This window comes from Symphalangus syndactylus, chromosome 1, assembly GCF_028878055.3.
Source record: "Symphalangus syndactylus isolate Jambi chromosome 1, NHGRI_mSymSyn1-v2.1_pri, whole genome shotgun sequence".
In the NCBI taxonomy this organism is placed as follows: Eukaryota; Metazoa; Chordata; class Mammalia; order Primates; family Hylobatidae; genus Symphalangus; species Symphalangus syndactylus.
This window is the reverse complement of record NC_072423.2, coordinates 94,160,371-94,181,081: the sequence shown is the minus strand read 5'-3', so window position 1 is coordinate 94,181,081 and position 20,711 is coordinate 94,160,371. Positions and strand designations below refer to the sequence as shown.

Genomic DNA, 20,711 nt, shown 5'->3' with positions numbered 1-20,711 from the left:
GCGGCCCGCGCATGCCCGGACGCCCGCCTAGCGTGTGTCGTCACGCCCGTGGGGTGGCCGCGTCACCTACCAGCCCCGCCACCACCCGAGTAATCCAGGGTGTCTCCCTTCACAAAGGCCCCGACTGTTGGCCTGTAAGAGGGTTTGGCGAAGATTCGAGAATCAGGCTAGGGGCGTTGGCATGCCCACGCTGGGTCTCCGGGCTAGTTCCCTGCCTGTGAAATGGACACTTCCTGGCATGTGCCAGGGATCCACGCGGCGCTGGCAGCGTCCTGTACCTTAGCGCTCTCGGCAGTGGTCAGGAGAATGGGTCCTGGCCCAGGCTTATCCTGGACAAGTCCCTTCTCCTCTGGGCCTCAGTTTTCCTCATCTGTAAAATGAGGAGGTTGAACTCAATGACCCCCAAGGACTATCCCTACTCTCAAATGATTATTAATATATGTCTACGTCAGAAAACCAGGACAGACACTCTGTTTTTCCAGGGAGCAGTCACATGAGCCCTTGCTATCTTACACAACAGCCTGGGAGACCTTGAGGTTTTCCCAGGCTGGGAGGAGACTTGGGGCCTCAAAGAGGCAGGTGTGAAACCACTTACCCTCAGGGCCATGTCCCTGACATGTCCTGGTAATGCAGCGTGTGTGCATCTGAGATGTGGAACTCAGGGAGAAAAATAAGTCCATGGGGCACCTTCTAGGGCCAGAGGAACCAGAAGTTGTCCCAAGTGACAGCAGTGGGCTTGGTGATCAGGAACGGAGGGCAGTGGGTTCACTTTGCCCTGGTTCCCTGGGATTGGAAAGCAGCTCTAGCTCCTGACCCAATCCAGCCTTCTTCGGTATGTGAACCAGCTCTGCCTGCCCTCCTATGATCCACACTGCCCCACAGCTGAGCCCATGACATCACATCTGCCTTGCTGATGTGACCTAAGGACTTGAGGAAGCTCAGATGTGGGCTGCAGGGAAGGGTGTCCAGTGGGGGTAGGCATCTTCTTCCTGGTTCTCAGCTCTGGGACCCTCAGACCAGGACACACTGTATCTCCATGGCCTCTCCACCCAGCCAGAGTGAAGCAGGAGCAGAAGAGTTCAGTGTTGTTTTGAATGCTTACTAGATGCGGGGCTTGTGCTAGGTCAGGGGATGGAGACTGAGGGGAGACATGGCCCTGCCGTCAGAAAGTGTCTGTTGTGGTTTAATTGGTGAGTTAAGGAAGAGGGGAAAGAGAAAGAAGCCCAGGAGAACAGCACATTTAAAACTACAGCACTTTGGGAGGCCGAGGCAGGAGGATCGCCTGAGGCCAGGAGTTCAAGACCAGCTTGGGGAACATAGTGAGACGCCATCTGTAAAAAAAACAAAAATTAGCCAGGTGTGGTGGCACACATCTGTGGTCCTAGCCATTCAGAAGCCTGAGGTAGGAGGATCGCTGGAGCCCAGGAGTTTGAGATCACAGTGAGCTCTGATAGCGCCATCCTGCCGCTGTATTCCAGCCTGGACAACAGTGAGACTTGGTCTCCAAAAAAATAAATAAAACCACAGAAGATGACAGCATTGCCTTAAGAACTATGAAATGCTACAGGCAGGAAAAGTCTCTTCTCACTTGCTGTGTGCAGGGCACTGGGCCAGGTTCTTTCCCCTGTTTCCTGTGTCATTCTCATGCGTCCTGAGAGTGGAAATAAGTATTAGCAGTTGCCATTTACGTGCCAGCCACTTTTTAAAGTGCTTTAATCCTTAGAACTCACTAAGAAGTGAGTATCATATCTTGTTTTATGTCAAAGACTGACACCTGGCAGTTTCTGTGGTGGTGGTGGGGAGGCTAGAACCCGGGTCTAGTCAAGGAGGGGCACTGGGAGAGAGTCCAGGAGGCTGATGGTGGGGAAGGAAAGGCATTCCAGGTAGTGGGAACTGCATGAGCATGGTTAGGACCCCAGGAAAGACCCCCGCTGGGTGAGAGCATAGCAGGTGGGTGGCACCATGGGGGAGGCCTTGAACCCCAGGATGACAGATACGGGGCAGGCGTGTCAGACAATAAGAACATTTTGGAGGTCGTGAGCTAGAGATTCATAAGATGACGCCATGCGTAGGTGGGCTTCCCTTCAGGAAGGCCGTAGGGAAGTGGGAATGAGGGTCTTTCTTGAACTGGGGTGAGGCGGTGAGATTGGAAAAGAGAATGAGACCCATTCTGAAGTGAGGGAGGAGGCAGCCTCCAGCCTTTAGAGCCGAGAGGCTTAGACATCAATTAGCCTGACTGCCGTCCTACTTTGGCAAACAATAATAGACCCCAAGGCCCACAGAAGAGGTTGCTCAACATCACTGAGGGACATAATGTAACCGCCCATTGGGTTCACCTTACCCTCTGTCTAGACAGAGCCAATTTGTCAAGACAAGGGAATTGCAATAAGGAGAGTTTAATTCATGCAGAGCTGGCTGTACGAGAGACTGGAGTGTTTTGTTTTTTGTTTTGTTTTGTTTTGTTTTTTTGAGACAGAGTCTCCCTCTGTCGCCCAGGCTGGAGTGCAGTGGCATGATCTCGGCTTACTGCAGGCTCTGCCCGCCGGGTTCACGCCGTTCTCCTGCCTCAGCCTCTGGAGTAGCTGGGACTACAGGCGCCCGCCACCTCTCCCAGCTAATTTTTTGTACTTTCAGTGGAGACAGGGTTTCACCATGTTAGCCAGGATGGTCTCGATCTCCTGACATTGTGATCCGCCCGTCTCAGCCTCCTAAAGTGCTGGGATTACAGGCGTGAGCCACCGTGCGTGGCCTGGAGTTTTATTATTACTCAAATCAGTCTCCCTGAGAATTCCAGGATCAGAGTTTTTAAGGATAATTTGGTGGGTAGGGGGCCAGTGAGTTGGGAGTGCTGATTGGTTGGATCTCAGATGAAATCATAGGGAGTTGAAGCTGTCCTCTTGTGCTGAGTCAGGTCCTGGGTGGGGACCACAAGACCAGATGAGCCAGTTTATGGATCTGAGTGGTGCCAGGTGATCCATCAAGTTCAGGGTCTGCAAAATATCTCAGGCCCTGATCTGAGGTTTTACAATAGTGATGTTATCCCCAGGAGCAATTTGGGGAGGGTCAGAATCTTGCAGTCTCCAGCTGCATGACTCCTAAACCATACTTTCTAATCTTGTGGCTAATTTGTTAGTTCTACAAAGGCAGTCTAGTCCCCAGGCAGGAACAGGATTTGTTTTGGGAAAGAGCTGTTATCATCTTTGTTTCAAAGCTAAACTATAGACTGAGTTCCTCCCAAAGTTAGTTCAGCCTATGGCCAGGAGAGAGCAAGGACAGCTTGGAGGTTAGAAGCAAGATGGAGTCAGTTAGGTCAGATCTCTTTCACTGTCATAAATGTATCAGTTGTAGTTTTTTTTTTTGTTTTTCGTTTTTCCTGAGACAGAGTCTCGCTCTGTCGCCCAGGCTGGAGTATAGTGGCATGATCTTGGCTCACTGCAACAGCCGCCTCTCGGATTCAAGTGATTCTCCTGCCTCAGCCTCCCAAGTAGCTGGGAATACAGGCGCCCGCCACCACACCCAGCTAATTTTTGTATTTTTGGTAGAGATGGGGTTTCACTATGTTGGTCAGGCTGGTCTCAAACTCCTGACCTCAGGTGGTCCTCCCGCCTCGGCCTCCCAAAGTGCTGGGATTACAGGCGTGAGCCACTGCGCCCGGCCTGTATCAGTTATAGTTTTTGCAAAGGCAGTTTCAGGAATAAGAAGCAGAACCAGGACTGCAGCCCAAGCCACCACAAGAGGCCAGTCTTTGGGGATGGTCTTTCAGGATGATCTTTGGGGGTGGCCCAAAGATCCCCAGGCAGCTCCAGAGGCAGGAGGTGGGAGGTCCTGTTTCCAGAATCTGTCCACACACGAGAAAGCAGCAGGGATGGCTGGGTTCTGCCTTGGCCGCAGTGAAGGGAGAAGGGTGAGCAGGACTGGGCCTTGGGTGTCTCCCATAGGAGACTAGGAGCTGTGGGGAGATCTGGAGGGGAGGGTGCAGGTGTCACTGGGCCTTGATGTTCCCCAGGGCCGTTTGGCGGTGGGAAGAGGGAACTGGAGCCCCAGGCTGCCGCTGATGCTGCTGGCTGACATTTCCGTTCATTCAGTCACTCAGGATTTATTGAGAGCCCACCCCGTGGCTCTCACCCACAGTGAACAGAACACCCAGAGATAACCTGCCCAGACACACAAGTTCTTCCCATCACATGTAGGGGTGATAACTGTGATGGAGAAAGAGAAGAAGAGCCAGCGGTGCCTCCGGCTGGGGAGGCGGGGCAGACCTCACCGAGGTGGTGACATTTGAGCCCCAGCTGGAGGGGTGCCAGGGCAAGAGTGTCCAGGAAGAGGGAAAAGCCAGTCTGCAGGCCTGGAGGCAGAAGGCTGACTGAAGAAGAGTCTGCAGCAGAGAAAGCAAGGGGGTGGGTGGCAGGACGTGAGGTCAGAGGAGAATGGGCGGCACCCTGTGGCTCACAGATCCTTGAAAGGGTTTTGGTTTTGACTGAGCAGAACGGGGCCATCGCAGATCAACACGCACTTTAATCAAAACCCCTATCTTTCCCCTGGGAAGGAGGAGGCCGAGGAAGGCTGTGTTTCTGACTCACACGGGGGAGTTGGGGGAGTCGTAAACAACCCTGGAGAGAACAGCCAGGCCTGGTGAGTCACTCCTGGGAGTGGCTCCTCCCCACCCTGCCACGCAGCGGCAACTGCGGGCTGGGCCTACCCCCTGGTGGCCACGATCCCTCCGCACCCGGCCTCTCTCTGTGGCATGAGGGTGGCCGTGCCCCTTGGTGGAGATGAATGGGAGTGGAGCTGGGCTGTCTGGGCACGCAGGGGCTTGCCTCTTGCTGACTAAGGCAGACCTGGAGGGGCACGACCATGGGGCAGGGACCCAGTTGCCATCCCCAGAGCGAGGATCATTGGCCGGGCTCGGGGATCAGGGCCCCTGTGGCCCGGCACGCCTGGCCCGTGAGACTGTACTCTGCACGACTCCTCCAGGTGGCCAGGGTCACCGGAACTGGCTGGCTCCCCTCTGCCAGTTGCCGGAGGTCCAGGCACCAGGCCAATTCTCACCTTCCCACCAGGGTTAAACATTAGTGGGAGGTTATCAGCGTGGGCCAGGGGAGGGAGAGGGGGGAATTCAACTCTGTCTCCTCTGCTGGAGCCGCCAGTTCCCGAAAGCCCAGACAATGCCGGTGGAGGAATTTGTGGCTGGCTGGATCTCTGGTGAGACATTTTTCTTCCTTCTGTCACATCACACCCAATGGTAGGTCACTCCCTGGGGAAGATGGGTGACATGGAAGGAGCGGAAACCAAAGGCTGAGTTCCAACCTGGTGGGAGGATCACTTGAGCCCAGGAATTTGAGATCAGTCTGGGCAACATAGGGAGGCCCATGTCTCTACAAAAAATCAAAAAAATTAGCTGGGCATGATGGCTCACACCTGTCATCCCAGCTACTCAGGAGGATTGCTTGAGCTCGGGAGTTCAAGGCTGCAGTGAGCTATGACTGCACCGCTGCACTCCAGCCTGGGTGACAGAATGAGACCCTGCCACAAAAAAAAAAAAAAAAAAAGCAGGGCATGGTGACTCACACCTGTAATCCCAGCACTTTGGGAGGCTGAGGCAGGAGGATCACTTGGGGCCAGGAGTTTGCGACCAGCCTGGGCAACATAGGAAGACCCTGTCTCTATAAGAAATGAGAGGCCAGGAGCAGTGAGTGGCTCATGCCTGTAAGCCCAGCACTTTGGCAGGCTGAGGTGGGTGGATCATGAGGTCAAGAGTTTGAGACCAGCCTGGCCAATGTGGTGAAACCCTGTCTCTACTAAAAGTACAAAAATTATCCAGGCTTGGTGGTGCATGCCTGTGATCCCAACTACTCCAGAGGCTGAGGTGGGAGGGGCCCTTGAGCCCAGGAGGTTGAAGCTGCAATGAGCCATGATCATGCCACTGCACTCCAGCCTGGACAACAGAGCAAGACCCTGTGTCAAAAAAAAAAAAAAAAGTCTGGGTTCCATGGAGCACCCCAGAGCCAGCTGTCCCCAGTCCTCCAGGGAGTGGCCGATGGGGAGAAGAGAGGAAGGCACAGGTGGGAGGGTGCTGCCTCTGCCTTCCAAGGCCACTCTGCCTGACACCTGTAGAGGGCGGGAGAGCCAGGTGAGCACCCTATACCTTCAGCCCTGCTCTCCAGGCCCACCCTGTGGGGCTTACAAAGAAGTTCACCTTTGACCTCACCTGCTGTCTTGAGTTCCCTCTGGGCCTCTGCCCCACCTGGCTGTGGGCCGCAGTCCCAGGCCCTGAGGCCTGTTGTGCTGTGGTCCCAGCCCAGCTTCTGGGTGGCATTCCTCTTAGGAGAAAGAGAGGGACGTTCTGAACCTGCCTCCTGGGGGTGCGACCTCCCCCAAGCTCCAGAACCAGCCTCTGCTGTGGAGGGCAGGGCTAGGCAGTGGGCAGGTGGAGGGGAGGGTAGAAGCTCTTCCGCAGGTGCCCAGGCATGACCCCCATCAGGGCCCTGCAGTTCTGCGTGGCCAGCTGGCAGCAGGGCCTGCTCTGGATCCCGGCGACAACATTATGAGTTGAAGAAAGAAGAGTAAAGCTCTCGGAGAGGCGGGAACCTGGGTGATTAACCCAGAGTCCCGCGGCTCATATGCAGTGGGATACCCGGGTATGGGCTCCAGCGAGGACACGTGCGTCTTTGGCTGGCTCTTCCCTCCTGGGTGTGCATCCTCAGGTGGGGCCTGGGGTCTTACTCCCTTGTCTCAGTGCCTTCCTGGCCAAGTGCCTGTGTGGAGGGGGTGTCAGGGGCAGCTGGAGACTCTAGAGCATGGCAGGAAGGTGGCTACACGTGTCTGAGATGGCCCTGCTCTCCTTCCTCCTGCCTGAACCCCTCTTTCCTCTTGGCACGGACTTGCTTCCTGGGCCTGGTACGAGGGCCCTCACTCATAGCACCTTCTTGTCACCACAGGAGCTCTGGGCTTGGTCCTGGGACACCCGTTTGACACTGTAAAGGTGAGTTTAGGAGAGGCACCAGAGGAATGAACAATCTCACCTGACCCAAATGTCAGGGTGCCCTGAGATCAGGCCTGGCTAATCTTGCCTTTCCTGCCTCTCCTGCTGGTTGGCATCCTGCTTGAGGGGGCAGAGGGAAAGGTTGGCCCACCTGCCCATCCCGCCACCCTACCTGCTCTGTCCTCCCACCCAGGTGCGGCTGCAGACCCAGACCACCTACCGGGGCATCGTTGATTGCATGGTCAAGATTTACCGCCATGAGTCCGTGAGTGGCCCACTCCTTTGGGGTCCTCCCTCTTTGGGGGAGGCATCTGGGGCCATTGGTACCAGCTTCCCTCTCCAGCAGGGTTCTGCCCCTGGAGGAGAGAAGACCAAGTCTAGGATCCTTGGGGGGCCTGGGCGGTAGCCTAGCACCCCAGCGGCGCAGCCTCAGCCTGTCCCCGCCTGTCCCCACCTCCCTGTGGCAGGACTTGGGAGCAGTTTCCAGCCAGAGGCTGCCTTGCCCGGGCTGGAGAGGACAAAGGGGAGGCCCCACGGTGCCTACTCCACTGCCACTGTGTCTCTCTGCAGCTCCTGGGCTTCTTCAAGGGAATGAGCTTCCCCATTGCCAGCATAGCTGTGGTCAACTCTGTCCTGTTTGGGGTCTATAGCAACACCCTACTGGTGCTCACGGCCACCTCCCACCGGGAGCGGCGGGCCCAACCGCCCAGCTACACGCACATCTTCCTAGCGGGCTGCACCGGGGGGTTCCTGCAGGTGAGGGGGCAGTGAGTGGGCACACACAGGTGTCATAGGGATGGTCATCTCGCTCTGTCCTCTCCCACCCTGCTCTGGCGACCCACAGCTGTGGAGGCACGGCCTCCTGGAGGGGAACAAGAGGCCTGTGCTGTGGCCTTCCAGGCTGCAGGCCTTTGGGGGAGGGCTGTGGGGAACTGAGGGGGCAAAAGGCAGAGAGAGCTGGTGGACAGTGCCAGGAGGGTGCCAGGAGAAGCAGCCTGGGCCACTCGCTCCAGCTGATGGGGCTTGCCCCTCTCCAGAGGGATCTGCCAGCCTCAGAGCTGTGGGGAGCCCACTCCCCAAGGAGACCTTTGACCCTGGAGAACTGCCAGTCCCCCGCAGAGCTGTGAGCCCAGCCCCTCTGGCCGGGTCCTGATGAGGTCCTGACACTCCCCTGGCCCTGCCCGGCTCTACCCTTCACCTGCAGTGCTTGGGTGGCCACGACCTGGGAGCCTCACTTGAGGCCCGGCCCAGCAGGGCATTAACCATTCAGTCACTGCCGTCATCTGGGCTTTGGGCTTTAGAGGGGCAGATGGAGGGAAGAGGGACCAGCCGCCTCCAGTGGGAGCTGGTGCTGAATGGGTCCTGTGAGCATAAGCAGGGAGAGGGTGCACCCAGCACCCACTCACACCCCAGCCGCAAGCCAGGGCCGCCCTCTCCTGGGCAGCTGCCCCCAGTTCCTTGTCACACTTCATGGGGCAGAGAGCAAGGACAAAGGACAAAGTCAGGCTGCTCCTTCAAATGAATTAATGATTAATGAGACCCCCGGAGGCCCCAGCTTTTCTTCTGCCCCTTCTTGTGCGAGGCGTCACCTATAGGTTTCCTGAGCCTCGCCAGCCATATCCCACAAACACAAGGAAGAGAACCGAAGCCCTCAGCTAAGTGGCCGGGCCTGGCTTCTAAGTCACCCTGCCCCCTCCAGCTCTTTGGAAAGCAGAAGTGGGGACTGTGAGGGCCGCTGATGGAGTCTGGGTTTACAGTCAAACCTGTGGCTTTAGTTTAACAGAGTCTTAGAGGAAAAATGTGTTTTAGTGTGGAGTGGGAAGAAGAGGCAGGGATTGACAGCCTCTGATGGGCACAGACGTTGCCCTGGGCTTGGCCTAAGCTGACCTTCTGAAATGGCATCTGACACTCCACCACCCCTGTGGGGGTGTCTGTCACCTGGTGTCAGCCTAGCCATGTCCTCAGCCCCCAGGACCTCAGGGCTCAGAACACCTCCCGAAGCCCTGAGCTCAGCCCTGCCAGCACGCTCTGGAGGGCGGCACAAGGCCCCATCTCCCAAGGGATGGTCCCTAACCTACGACCCTTACTCCTGGGGCCAAAGTAAACAAACGAAAACTTGGCCTGCCACACTCTAAGTACTACCACCGGAGGCGACCGCCAGCCCCCATCGCCATCAGCCATCTCCAGGGCTGGGGAACTGAGCCCATGTACCTGTCACAAAACAAACAAGCAAAAAACAGATAAATCCCTCAGAGACAGGCGAGCCTTGACATGGACCCCGATTCTCACCTGGACTCCAAAAGCTATCCTGACCTAGTGGCATCTCTGACCCAAACCTTAACTGCCCCCATCGCCCTCTACATCCCCCCAGCACTGACCCTCACCAGGACCCCAGCCCCAATTCCATCCCAAATCTGTGTAGCGTCTGCTTCCGCCGATGCTAAGAGCCCTAGCACCTGCCAAGTCCCCCCATTACCCACCTTCCCACACTCAGAAACCTCTTTGGTGGGATGCTAATGGGAAGGAGTCTTGCCTCTCCGGAGGCAGGAGGGGCTGGCCTTGTGCCCCCCGGGCCTCTGAGAGGTGGGCGCAGGAGAACAACACTCACGAGGGTACCTCCTCCACCCTGGGAAAGGGTGATTTCTTTGCTATTTCACAGTCACAGGCTGAATCCTTCACTTGGCCCTGCTCACCGTACAGGTATGCTCACTGCCGGCTTTGGGGAGGCCAGAAACCAACCTGCTCCTGCAAAAAGAATCCAGGCTTGTTCTGAGTGCCTGCTGCAGGCCAGGCAAGTTGGTCACTGTTGCATGAGGGGGCAGTGCCTCTCACTCTTGGGCCTGATGCCAAGGGAGGTGGCCTGTCCCCGTCGCATGCAGACATCCTGGCCATCCCAGCCACACATGCACGTGAGAGGCTGGGCGCTGGCAGGGTTCCTGAGGGACTGAAAGATGCGGCCCCCTGCCTGCCTCCTTCCTCTTGTGAATATAAGGGGCCAGTTCCCAGCCCAAAGCCCCACCCGGGGCCCTCATGTTTCATCACCAACAGGCCTACTGTCTGGCTCCTTTTGACCTCATCAAAGTCCGGCTACAAAACCAGACAGAGCCAAGGGCCCAGCCAGGGAGCCCCCCACCCCGGTACCAGGGGCCGGTGCACTGTGCAGCCTCCATCTTCCGGGAGGAGGGGCCCCGGGGGCTGTTCCGAGGAGCCTGGGCCTTGACGCTGAGGGACACCCCCACGATGGGGATCTACTTCATCACCTATGAAGGGCTCTGTCGCCAGTACACACCAGAAGGCCAGAATCCCAGTAAGTAAAGTGGCGTGAGAGGATGGGGGACAGAGGTGTGAGTAGCAGGCAGGGTCCAGTGGGGACTGGGGAGGGAGATTAGGGTCTGGGGAGGATGCTGTGCTCTGGGTCTGACCCCTGCTCTGGGCTTCCTCTGCCCCAGGCTCAGCCACAGTGCTGGTGGCAGGGGGCTTTGCAGGCATTGCTTCCTGGGTGGCAGCCACGCCCTTAGACGTGATCAAGTCCCGGATGCAGATGGATGGACTGAGACGCAGAGTGTACCAAGGGATGCTGGACTGCATGGTGAGCAGCGTCCGGCAGGAAGGACTGGGGGTCTTCTTCCGGGGGGTCACCATCAACAGTGCCCGCGCCTTTCCCGTCAATGCTGTCACCTTCCTCAGCTACGAATATCTCCTCCGCTGGTGGGGATGAGCCCTGTGGCAATGCCAGCAGCTCCCCATCAGGCCCATGGCCCAGAGGCCAGTTTGAGATTGGAGGCCAGGTTGAAAGCTTGCAAATCAGTGCAAGGGGCTCAGCCCTTCTAACCAAGGTGCCTCCCACCCGTGCAGATCTGGGCTGGGCAGACACCTGTGGGAGCCGGAAGCCAGGGGCCTGTGCAGCCTCCCTGTGTAGCTGGCCTTGACTCCTTTGCCTCCCACATCTGTGAAACAGGGAGCATGAGGCACAAGTGAGCTGGCAAGTGGTGCTGGTGACATCCCAGCCCCTGTCCTGTGCCTTCACCTCTTTTTTTTTTTTTTTTTTTTTTTTTTTTTTGAGATGGAGTCTTGCTCTGTCACCCAGGCTGGAGTGCAGTGGTGTGATCTCAGCTCACTGCAACCTCCGCCTTTCCACCTTCTGGGTTCAAGCAACTGTCCTGCCTCAGCTTCCCAAGTAGCTGGGACTATAGGCGCTCACCACCACGCCTGGCTAATTGTTTGTATTTTTAGTAGAGACAGGGTTTCACCATGTTAGCCAGAATGATCTCGATCTTCTGACTTCGTGATCTGCCCGCATCGGCCTCCCAAAGTGCTGGGATTACAGGCATGAGCCACCGCACCCGGCCACCTTCACCTCTTAAGGAGCTCTGAGACTCCGCTTCTGAGAGTCCCTGCTGCCTCCCACCTCCCTGCCTTTCAAAGCTCTCTCTCCCCCATGACCCAGGATAACCCTAGGTCTCCTCTCCCAGAATCCTTCAGTGGCTCTCATCACCTTCAGGAAAAGCCCAAACTCCTTCCACCCTCCAGGTTCCTCCCTCCCCACGAGGCTTTGTTCTCCTAGGGTTGCTTCCTGGACGCTGAACAAGTTGTGCTCTCATTGCCCGGGCCTGGCCAGCAGTGCACAGTGGCCGGCAGGGTGACTCCACCATCCCCCGGGCTGGCCCCGCTCTCCTCTGAGACCCAGGCTGAGCCCGGTCTCCTCGCCCTTCCTTGACTTACCTCCCCACCTGAGGCTGACTGGGGTTCCCAGACACCCCACCCGCACACATGCCTTGATCATAGCACTTGCCTGCGCTTCTTCTGAGTCGTTAATTTGCTTCTCGGCTTCCCCACTGGACTGTGAGCTCCCTGAGGTCAGGGATTGCGCTTTGGGTGGTTTCCAGCCTGAGCCTGGTGCTTGAACAGACGTGTGCAATAAATGCTTGTTAAATGATACGACTGTACTCCTGACCTGTCTCTTCCACGCCAGCTGCCACACCTGCTTCCCTGGTCTTGCCACACAGCTTTCCGTTGAACCCCCCAGCCCCCATTTGCCTGCTCTGACCCTTCTCGAGGTCACCTGCAGTGGAGGATGCTGGGAGCTGGGGGTCTGTGTGCTTTGCCCACTCCCAGCCAATGGCGCTTGTTTTCTTTTGCTTTTTCTTTTCTCTATTTTTTCTTTTATTAGATACAGAGTCTCACTCTGTTGCCCAGGCTGGAGTGCAGTGGTGCCATTATAGCTCAGTGTGGCCTTGAACTCCTGGGCTCAAGCCATCTTCCCACCCTAGTCCGAGTAGCTGGGACTACAGGTGTGTGCCACCGCACCTGGCTTTTTAATTTTTTTGTAGAGAGGAGGTCTCACTCTGTTGCCCAGCCTGTCTTGAACTCCTGAGCACAGATAGCCCTCCCACCCTGGCCTCCCAAAGAGCTGCAGTTACAGGAGTGGGCCACTGTTCTTTTCTTTACCCATCTCACTTGCTCAGTGGGAATTAAAAACTGGCTGAGAGGGTTCTTTTAACTGACAACAAAATTGAGCATCAAGGGCCATTTGTACCCACTAATGTCCCTATCTGGTCTGAGATCAACGTGAGTCCACCTCATGGTGACTGGAATTCCTGCCATTTACTGGGGCCTCCCTATAGAAACAATCGCAGTGTTCTGATCACAGTTGATAGAGAGGCAGCCTCGGCTCAGAGACATTATGTAATTTGTCCTAGGTCACACCGCGGGTAAGTCATACAACTTGCTTAGATGCCTCTGAACTTCCAGCCCCAGTGTCCAGTTACTTAGCTACCCTGCTCCACCTGGGCACATGGGGGTCTTCCGCGAGTCACCTAAGTTCAGCTCCCCCCACACCACCCTGGGCTAGACCTGCTGGGACCATACTCCGTCACGTGCTCATCAGAGCTCTCCTTCACCGGATCATGTGCTGCAGATAGAGGCCATCTGCAACTAGTTTTTGTATTTTTAGTAGAGACAGGGTTTCACCATGTTGGCCAGGCTGGCCTCGAACTCCTGGTCTTTTTTTTTTTTTTTTTTTTTTTTTGAGACGGAGTCTCGCTCTGTCGCCCAGGCTGGAGTGCAGTGGTGCAATCTCGGCTCACTGCAAGCTCCGCCTCCCGGGTTCACGCCATTCTCCTGCCTCAGCCTCTCCGAGTAGCTGGGACTACAGGCGCCCGCCACCACGCCCGGCTAATTTTTTGTATTTTTAGTAGAGACGGGGTTTCACCGTGGTCTCGATCTCCTGACCTCGTGATCCGCCCGCCTTGGCCTCCCAAAGTGCTGGGATTACAAGCGTGAGCCACCGCGCCCGGCGAACTCCTGGTCTTATGTGATCCACCCGCCTTGGCCTCCCAAAGTGCTGGGATTACAGACCTGAGGCTCCTGGCTCTGCCCTTGTTGCAACAGTTTAGGCCCTTGTTGCAACAGTTTAGCAAGCTTCCCCCTAACTCAGTGGGTAAGGTGCTGTGAGTTTCTTTTTTTTTTTTTTTTTTTTTTTTAGACAGAGTCTCGCTCTGTTGCCCAGGCTGGAGTGCAGTGGCGCAATCTCGGCTCACTGCAAACTCCACCTCCTGGGTTCAGGCCATTCTCCTGCCTCAGCCTCTCCGAGTAGCTGGGACTACAGGCGCCCGCCACCACGCCCGGCTAATTTTTTGTTTTTTTTTTTTTTTTTAGTAGAGACGGGGTTTCACCGTGGTCTCGATCTCCTGACCTCGTGATCCGCCCTCCTCGGCCTCCCAAAGTGCTGGGATTACAAGCGTGAGCCACCGCGCCCAGGCTGGTGCTGTGAGTTTCTAAGTCAGTGGTAATCAAGTGTGGTCTGTGGAGCAAAGCTTATTAGAAATGCAGCATCTGGCCAGACACAGTGGTTCATATCTGTAATCCCAGCACTTTGGGAGGCTGAGGCAGGAGGACCACTTGAGGCTAGGAGTTCAAGACCAGCCTGGGCAACATAGTGAGACCTTGTATCTACCAAAAATTTAAACATTAGCCAGGTGTGATGGCACTGTGCCTGTAGACAGAGCTGCTTGGGAGACTGAGGTGGGAGGACTGTTTGAACCCGGGAGGTTGAGGCTGCAGTGAGTCTTGATTGTGCCACTGCACTCCAGCGTGGGTGATGGAGCAAGACTGTCTCAAATAGTAATAATGATGATAATTTTTAAAAAGAGATGCAGCATCTCAGGCCCCACCCCAGACCTACCAAATCAGAATCTCTGAGGATGGGGCCCAGGAATCTGTGTTGTGAAAAGGTCTCCCAGGGATTTCTACACATGCTAAAGTTTAAGAATCGGTGTTCTGGGGGCTCCTGATCATGGGAATGTGCTGCCGTTTCGGGCTGAGAAAGGTGTATGGTGGAAGAGACTCGAACTCCTAGTTTCTAGCAGTCTCTGCTCCTCCTATGGAAAACACAAGGTCCACCTGAGGCCGGTTCCCAGGTGCCTTGAGGCAGGCACTGCCCTTTCTGTGCCTCAGTTTCCTCTGTGATCCCCTTTTTTTTTTCTTTTGAAATGGTGTGTTGCTCTGTCACCCAGGCTGGGGTGCAGTGGCACGATCTCGGCTCACTGCAACTTCTGCTTCCTGGGTTCAAGTGATCCTCCTGCCTGGGACTACAGGTGCATGCCACCATGCCCGGCTAATTTTTTGCATTTTTAGTAGAGACGGGGTTTTGCCATGTTGGCCAGCCTGGTCTGGAACTCCTGACCTCAAGTGATCCTCCCGCCTCAGCCCCCCAAAGTGCTGGGATTAACAGGCGTGAGCCACCACCCCCAGCTTTCCTCTGTGATCCCTTCTGATCGGACAATCTCTGAGCCCATCCAGCACCACCACAGTGCCAGGGATTCCAGGCTGGACACTGCAGCGATGGTACAGCAGTTGTCAGAATACTGGGCAGCCAGTGGCTTGAAGGAAGCAAACAGGACGCATGAGGAGGAGGTGGTGGGCTCCTATAAACAGTGCAGGAAGTAGGCAGGAGGGCAGGTCAGAGTGGTCCTCTGTCGTTTGCTATTTCTCATCAAATTACCAGTTAGCGGGAATTCCCCTTTGGGTGCCCCTCTGTCTGAGAGAGAGAGAGCTGTTCTCCTTTTTCCTTTGCCTATTAAACCTCTGCTCCCAAACTCAAAAAAAAAAAAAAAAAAAAAAAAAGCAGTTAGCAAGGGAGTAAAATGAAAAAAATTTATTTTTTTGGCTTTAGTTAAATGCGCTCCCGTTCTCCCTCTCTGGTTCTATCTACAGGCGTCTCCTAAAGAGCCTGGAGTGCCCCTCCTCTAAACTCTACCTTTACAGCCAGACTCAGGTGGGACCAGGGAGTTCCAGGCCCAAGTTCTTTCCACCAACTCATAGCAAAGGCTACCCACTCGGCTGGCAGAACAGTCCTGGAGTGAGTTTAGGGTTTAGTATGGTGTGATTAGTGAGCAAATAACTCACTCCTCCTGCACAGAGGCCCCAGGAGGAGATGCCACTATTGGAGGGGAGGGCAGAAAGACACAGATGGGGCAGGAAGGGGCCAGAGAGATTCTAAAAATCTAGATGTTGGCGGGCACGGTGGTTCTCATCTGTAATCCTAGCACTTTGGGACGCCAAGGTGGGCAGATCACCTGAGGTCAGGAGATCGAGACCAGCCTGGCCAATATGGTGAAACCCCATCTCTACTAAAAATACAAAAATTAGCCAGGCATGGTGGCACATGCCTGTAATCCCAAATACTAAGGAGGCTAGGCAGGAGAATCTCTTGAACCCGGGTGGTGGAGGTTGAAGTGAGCTGAGATTGCCCCACTGCACTCCAGACTAGGTGACAGAGAGAGACTCCAGCTCAAAAAAAACACAAAATTTAGCCGGGTGTGGTGGCTCATGCCTGTAATCTCAGCACTTTGGGAAGCCAAGGTGGGCAGATCACGAGGTCAGGAGATCGAGACCATCCTGGCTAACACAGTGAAATGCCGTCTCTACTAAAAATACAAAAAATTAGCCGGGCATAGTGGCACGCACCTGTAGTCCCAGTTACTTGGGAGGCTGAGGCAGGAGAATCACCCGAACCAGAGAGGCGGAGGTTGCAGTGAGCCAAAATCGCACCATTGCACTCCAGGCTGGATGACAGAGCGAGACTTCGTCTCAGAAAAAAAAAAAAAAAAATCTAGATGTTTTTAATCAGCAGGGTCTCATAAGATGCATGTGATATTGCTTAAGGATTTAACAGATGGTATCTCAGGTTGCTGTTATTTTTGAGAACTCTTTTAGACAGAAGAAATCCCTAAGAACTGGGAGATAGTCTGTCAACCTGCTTTGAGGTTACAAAGGAGGTGGTGTCTGTCGGTCACTTGCAAAGAGCTGATAACTTGAGCAAACATGTTAAATAAAGTCCCATTGGACTCCTGTTGTCCAGCGTCATACTTCTTTTTTTAGCAGTGACCACAGCTGAAGAAATTCCAGGAGACTAACTTATGTGTATAGTGACACTCCCTGTGGCTTTCCCCACCGCACTCCAGCCTGGGGAAAGCTACATGCACAGGGAAAGGGGGAGATGACACAACCACGAGATGACTCTGGCTTAAATAACTTTGACCAGACTCAGGAAACAGCTGAGCCAAGGGGGTCCATGCTGTGAATGTGACTTAACTGGTGTCTCCAGCCTGCTTAGGCTCCTGAGTGCCAGGCCCACACTGCTGTCTCTGGTCACATATCCTCGGATGTCCCAAAGGCACTTCGAGTTCCCCCAGCCTGCCCTGCTGCCCTCAGCTCCCAGCCCGGGCCAATGCCCCAGAGGAGCTCTCCCTCTTCCCCGCCGCCATGCCAAAATAGTTCCTAACTCCTCTTAACCCTTTGAAAGGTTTCTACTCCTTCCCAATTTTTTAGAGAGGGGGGTCTCACTATGCTGCCCAGGCTGGTCTCGAATTCCTGGGCTCAAGTGATCCCCCTGTCTCAGCCCCCCAAAGTGCTGGGGTTACAGGCGTGAGCCACCGCATCTGGCCTCCACTCCCTCTTTACCAATCCTAACAGCACAGCCCTGGTCCTGTCTCAGATCTGAACATGTACTTTAACTTTTTTTTTTTTTTTTTTGAGACAGAGTCTTGCTGTATCGCCCAGGCTGGAGTGCAGTGGCAAGATCTCGGGTCACTGCAACCTCCGCCTCCCGGGTTTAAGCAATTCTCTGCCTCAGCCCCCCGAGTAGCTGGGATTACAGGCACCCGCCACCACGCCCGGCTAATTTTTTGTATTTTCAGTAGAGATGGGGTTTCACCATCTTGGCCAGGCTGGTCTTGAACTCCTGATCTTGTGATCTGCCCCCCTTGGCCTCCCAAAGTGCTGGGATTACAGGTGTGAGCCACCACGCCTGGCCCACGTACTTTAACTTTTGGCAGTACAATTCTCCCCAAGTCTCCCTGCTCCTCGGTGGCTTCCCAGTCCTCTGCAGAACCAGGGCAAGCTCCCTCCCGCAGCCTGCAAGGCTTGCAAGCGTGCACCTTCTCTTGGTTCCTTAAGCACATCAGGCTCCCTCCCACCACAAGACGTTTGCACATGCCCTTCTTCTTTTTTTTTTTTTTTTTGAGACAGTCTCGCTCTGTTGCTCAGGCTGTAGTGCAGTGGCACGATCAAAGCTCGCTGCAGCCTCAACCTCTCAGGCTCAAGTGATCCTCCCACCTTGGCCCCCCAAGTAGCTGGGATTACAAGTGTGTGCCACCTTGCCCAGCTAATTTTTATTTATATTTTATTATTATTATTTTTTTTTGGAGCTTCGCTCTTGTTGCCCAGGCTGGAATGCAATGGTGCGATCTTGGCTCACCGCAACCTCCACCTCCCGAGTTCAAGTGACTCTCCTGTGTCACCTCCCGAGTAGCTGGGATTACAGGTATGTGCCACCATACCTGGCTCATTTTGTTTTCTTAGTAGAGACGGGGTTTCTCCATGTTGGTCAGGCTGGTCTCAAACTCCTGACCTCAGGTGATCTGCCTGCCTCGGCCTCCCAAAGTGCTGGGATTACAGGCGTGAGCCACTATGCCCAGGCTAATTTTATTTATTTATTTATTTATTTTTGAGAGTTTTGCTCGTCGACCAGGCTGGAGTGCAGTGGCATGATCTCGGCTCATGCAACCTCCACCTCCCTGGTTCAAGCGATTCTCCCGCCTCAAGCGATTCTCCCGCCTCAGCCTCATCAATAGCTGGGATTACAGGTGCCCACCACCACACCCAGCTAATTTTTTGTATTTTTAGTAGAGACGGGGTTTCGCCATGTCGGCCAGGATGGTCTCAAACTCCTGACCTCAGGTGATCTGCCTGCCTCGGCCTCCCAAAGTGCTGGGATTACAGGCATGAGCCACTGCCCCCAGCCTAATTTTTATTTTTATTTTTTGTAAAAATGGGGTCTCAATATGTTGCCCAGGCTGTTTTTTTTTTTTTTTTTTTTTTTTGAGACAGAGTCTCGCTCTGTCGCCCGGGCTGGAGTGCAGTGGCGCAATCTCGGCTCACTGCAAGCTCCGCCTCCCGGGTTCACGCCATTCTCCTGCCTCAGCCTCCGAGTAGCTGGGACTACAGGCGCCCGCCACCACGCCCGGCTAATTTTTTTGTATTTTTTAGTAGAGACGGGGTTTCACCGTGGTCTCGATCTCCTGACCTCGTGATCCGCCCGCCTCGGCCTCCCAAAGTGCTGGGATTACAGGCATGAGCCACTGTGCCCGGCCGCATATGCCCTCTGCCTACCTGTGTGCCTCCCACCCAGCCTTCAGCTCTCAGCTCAGCCACACTTCCTTAGGGAAACCTTGATCACATTCCTTTGACTTATGCCTGTTGTTTGGAATCACCTGGGGAGTTTGTGAAAATACAAATTGCTGGGTCCCACCCTCGCGTTTCTGGTTCAGTAGGCTTGGGGCAGGTCCAAGATTTGCCTTCCGTTATGTTAGAGATAGGGTCTCACTATGTTGCCCAGATGCTGCTCCTGCTGCTGAGAGTGACGCCTTGAGAACCACTGGCCCGTGTTCTCACAGTGTCCCCCTTCATCAGTCTATAATGACACACTCTCATTCGTGTAACCCTTGGGTTACATCTGTCTCTCCTCTAAACTATGAGGTCTGGGAAGCAGAGACCCCTGTGTTAGCTCTTGTCAAAACTCTAGCTGGCATATAGAGGTGCTCAGTAAATAGTTGTTGGCTGGGTGCGATGGCTCACACCTGTGATCCCAGCACTTTGGGAGGCCGGGATAGGAGGATCACTTGAGCCTAGGGGTTTGAGACCAGCCTAGACAACATAGCGAGACCCCCGTCTCTGCAAAAATACAAAAAAATGGCCAGGCGCAGTGGCTCCTGCCTGTAATCCCAGCACTTTGTGAGGCCGAGGTGGGCGGATAACCTGAGGTCAGGAGTTTGAGACCAGCCTGGCCAACAGAGTGAAACCCCGTCTCTACTAAAGATATAAAAATTAGCCAGGTATGGTGGTGCATGCCTGTAGTCTCAGTCACTTGGGAGGCTGAGGCAGGAGAATCGCTTGAACCTGGGAACTGGCGGTTGCAGTGAGTCAAGATAGTGCCACTGCACTCCAGCCTGGGTGACGGAGTGAGACTCCGTCTCAAAAAAAAAAAAAACAACACCAAAAAAACCCAAAAAATTACCTGGGTATGGTGGCGTGCGCCTGTGGTCTCAGCTCCTCAGGAGCCTGAGATGGGAGGATCGCTTGTGCCTGGGAGGTTGAGGCTGCAGTGAGCCATGATGACATATTGCACTCCAGCCTGGGCAACAGAGCAAGACACTGTCTCAAAAATAAGTAAATAGATAAATATTTATTGAACAAATGAGTGAATGAATAAACAAAAGGAAGCAAGCTGGTCTTCTTCCCCACTTCCCCTGTGGCAGGCTGGTGCTCCAGAATTTATGTAGTGCCTTCCTACTGGAAAGCAATTAGATTCTCTATCAGTGATAATAAATATAATTTTTAACTTTGGGAAGCTGAGATGAACAAGAATTAAAAGAAATTTAAAAATGTGTAGGCAGGCCGGGCGTAGTGGCTCACACCTGTAATCCCAGCATTTTGGGAGGCCGAGGTGGGCAGATCACCTGAGGTCAGAGTTGGAGACCATCCTGGCTAACACGGTGAAACCCCATCTCTACTAAAAATACAAAAAATTAGCTGAGTGTGGCAGTGGGCACCTGTAGTCCCAGCTACTCAGGAGGCTGAGGCAGGAGAATGGTGTGAACCCAGGAGGCAGAGCTTGCAGTGAGCCGAGATCGCGCCACTGCACTCTAGCCTGGGCCATAGAGCAAGACTCCACCTCAAAAAAAAAAAAAAAATTTGACTGTTTTTCTGTGGCTAGTGAGCCTTATCTCTCCCTTTCCCAGGCATTGTGAACCCTGTTTCTCTAGCTGTGCAGCTGCAAGGTCACTAAACAGATAATCTCAAGTCATAAAACATGTTGTTCCTTGAAAAGTAAGAAATAATGTAATGCATGTCTTAAATAACTGTCTTTGTTTCTCGTTTCTGTAATGTTTCCCCCTGCACAAATCTCCCCCGATCCCACTAAATGCTTAAAAGGTAACCGGATTCCTTGTTCGGGGCTCAGTCCTTTGGATGTTAATCCGACTGGGTGGGTGCATCTAAATAATTAAATAATTCCTCCTCAACCCCTCGGTCTCTCTGATTCCTTAATTATCCCGCTGCAGAGGCAGGAAGATTGCTTAAGGCCAGGAGTTTGAGACTGCAGTGAGTCATGGTCTTGCCGCTGCACTCCAGCCTGGGCAACAGAAGGAGACCCTGTCTCAATAAACAA

The 20,711-nt window shown here is 54.4% G+C and overlaps 1 protein-coding gene across 15 annotated transcripts; it reads left to right on the top strand.

Annotated features, from left to right (window-relative positions):
• The first annotated feature begins 3 nt into the window (after positions 1–3).
• Positions 4–20,561, top strand: SLC25A45 (solute carrier family 25 member 45). Of its 15 annotated transcripts, none has more exons than XM_063643138.1 (8): positions 4,039–4,397; positions 4,547–4,632; positions 5,148–5,202; positions 6,939–6,982; positions 7,176–7,247; positions 10,031–10,289; positions 10,432–10,571; positions 11,547–11,920. In XM_063643138.1, exons 3-8 carry the CDS (start codon positions 5,166–5,168, stop codon positions 11,697–11,699), a joined length of 705 nt encoding a protein of 234 aa, XP_063499208.1. In that variant the 5' UTR covers positions 4,039–4,397; positions 4,547–4,632; positions 5,148–5,165; the 3' UTR covers positions 11,700–11,920. The 15 variants fall into 15 exon arrangements, with proteins under 15 accessions (XP_055109921.2, XP_055109348.2, XP_063499186.1 ...); XM_063643119.1 differs by lacking the exon at positions 4,039–4,397 and adding an exon at positions 7,553–7,738 and having other exon boundaries at positions 4,425–4,632; XM_063643132.1 differs by lacking the exons at positions 4,039–4,397; positions 11,547–11,920 and adding exons at positions 7,553–7,738; positions 20,284–20,561 and having other exon boundaries at positions 4,429–4,632.
• Positions 20,562–20,711: the final 150 nt, after the last annotated feature.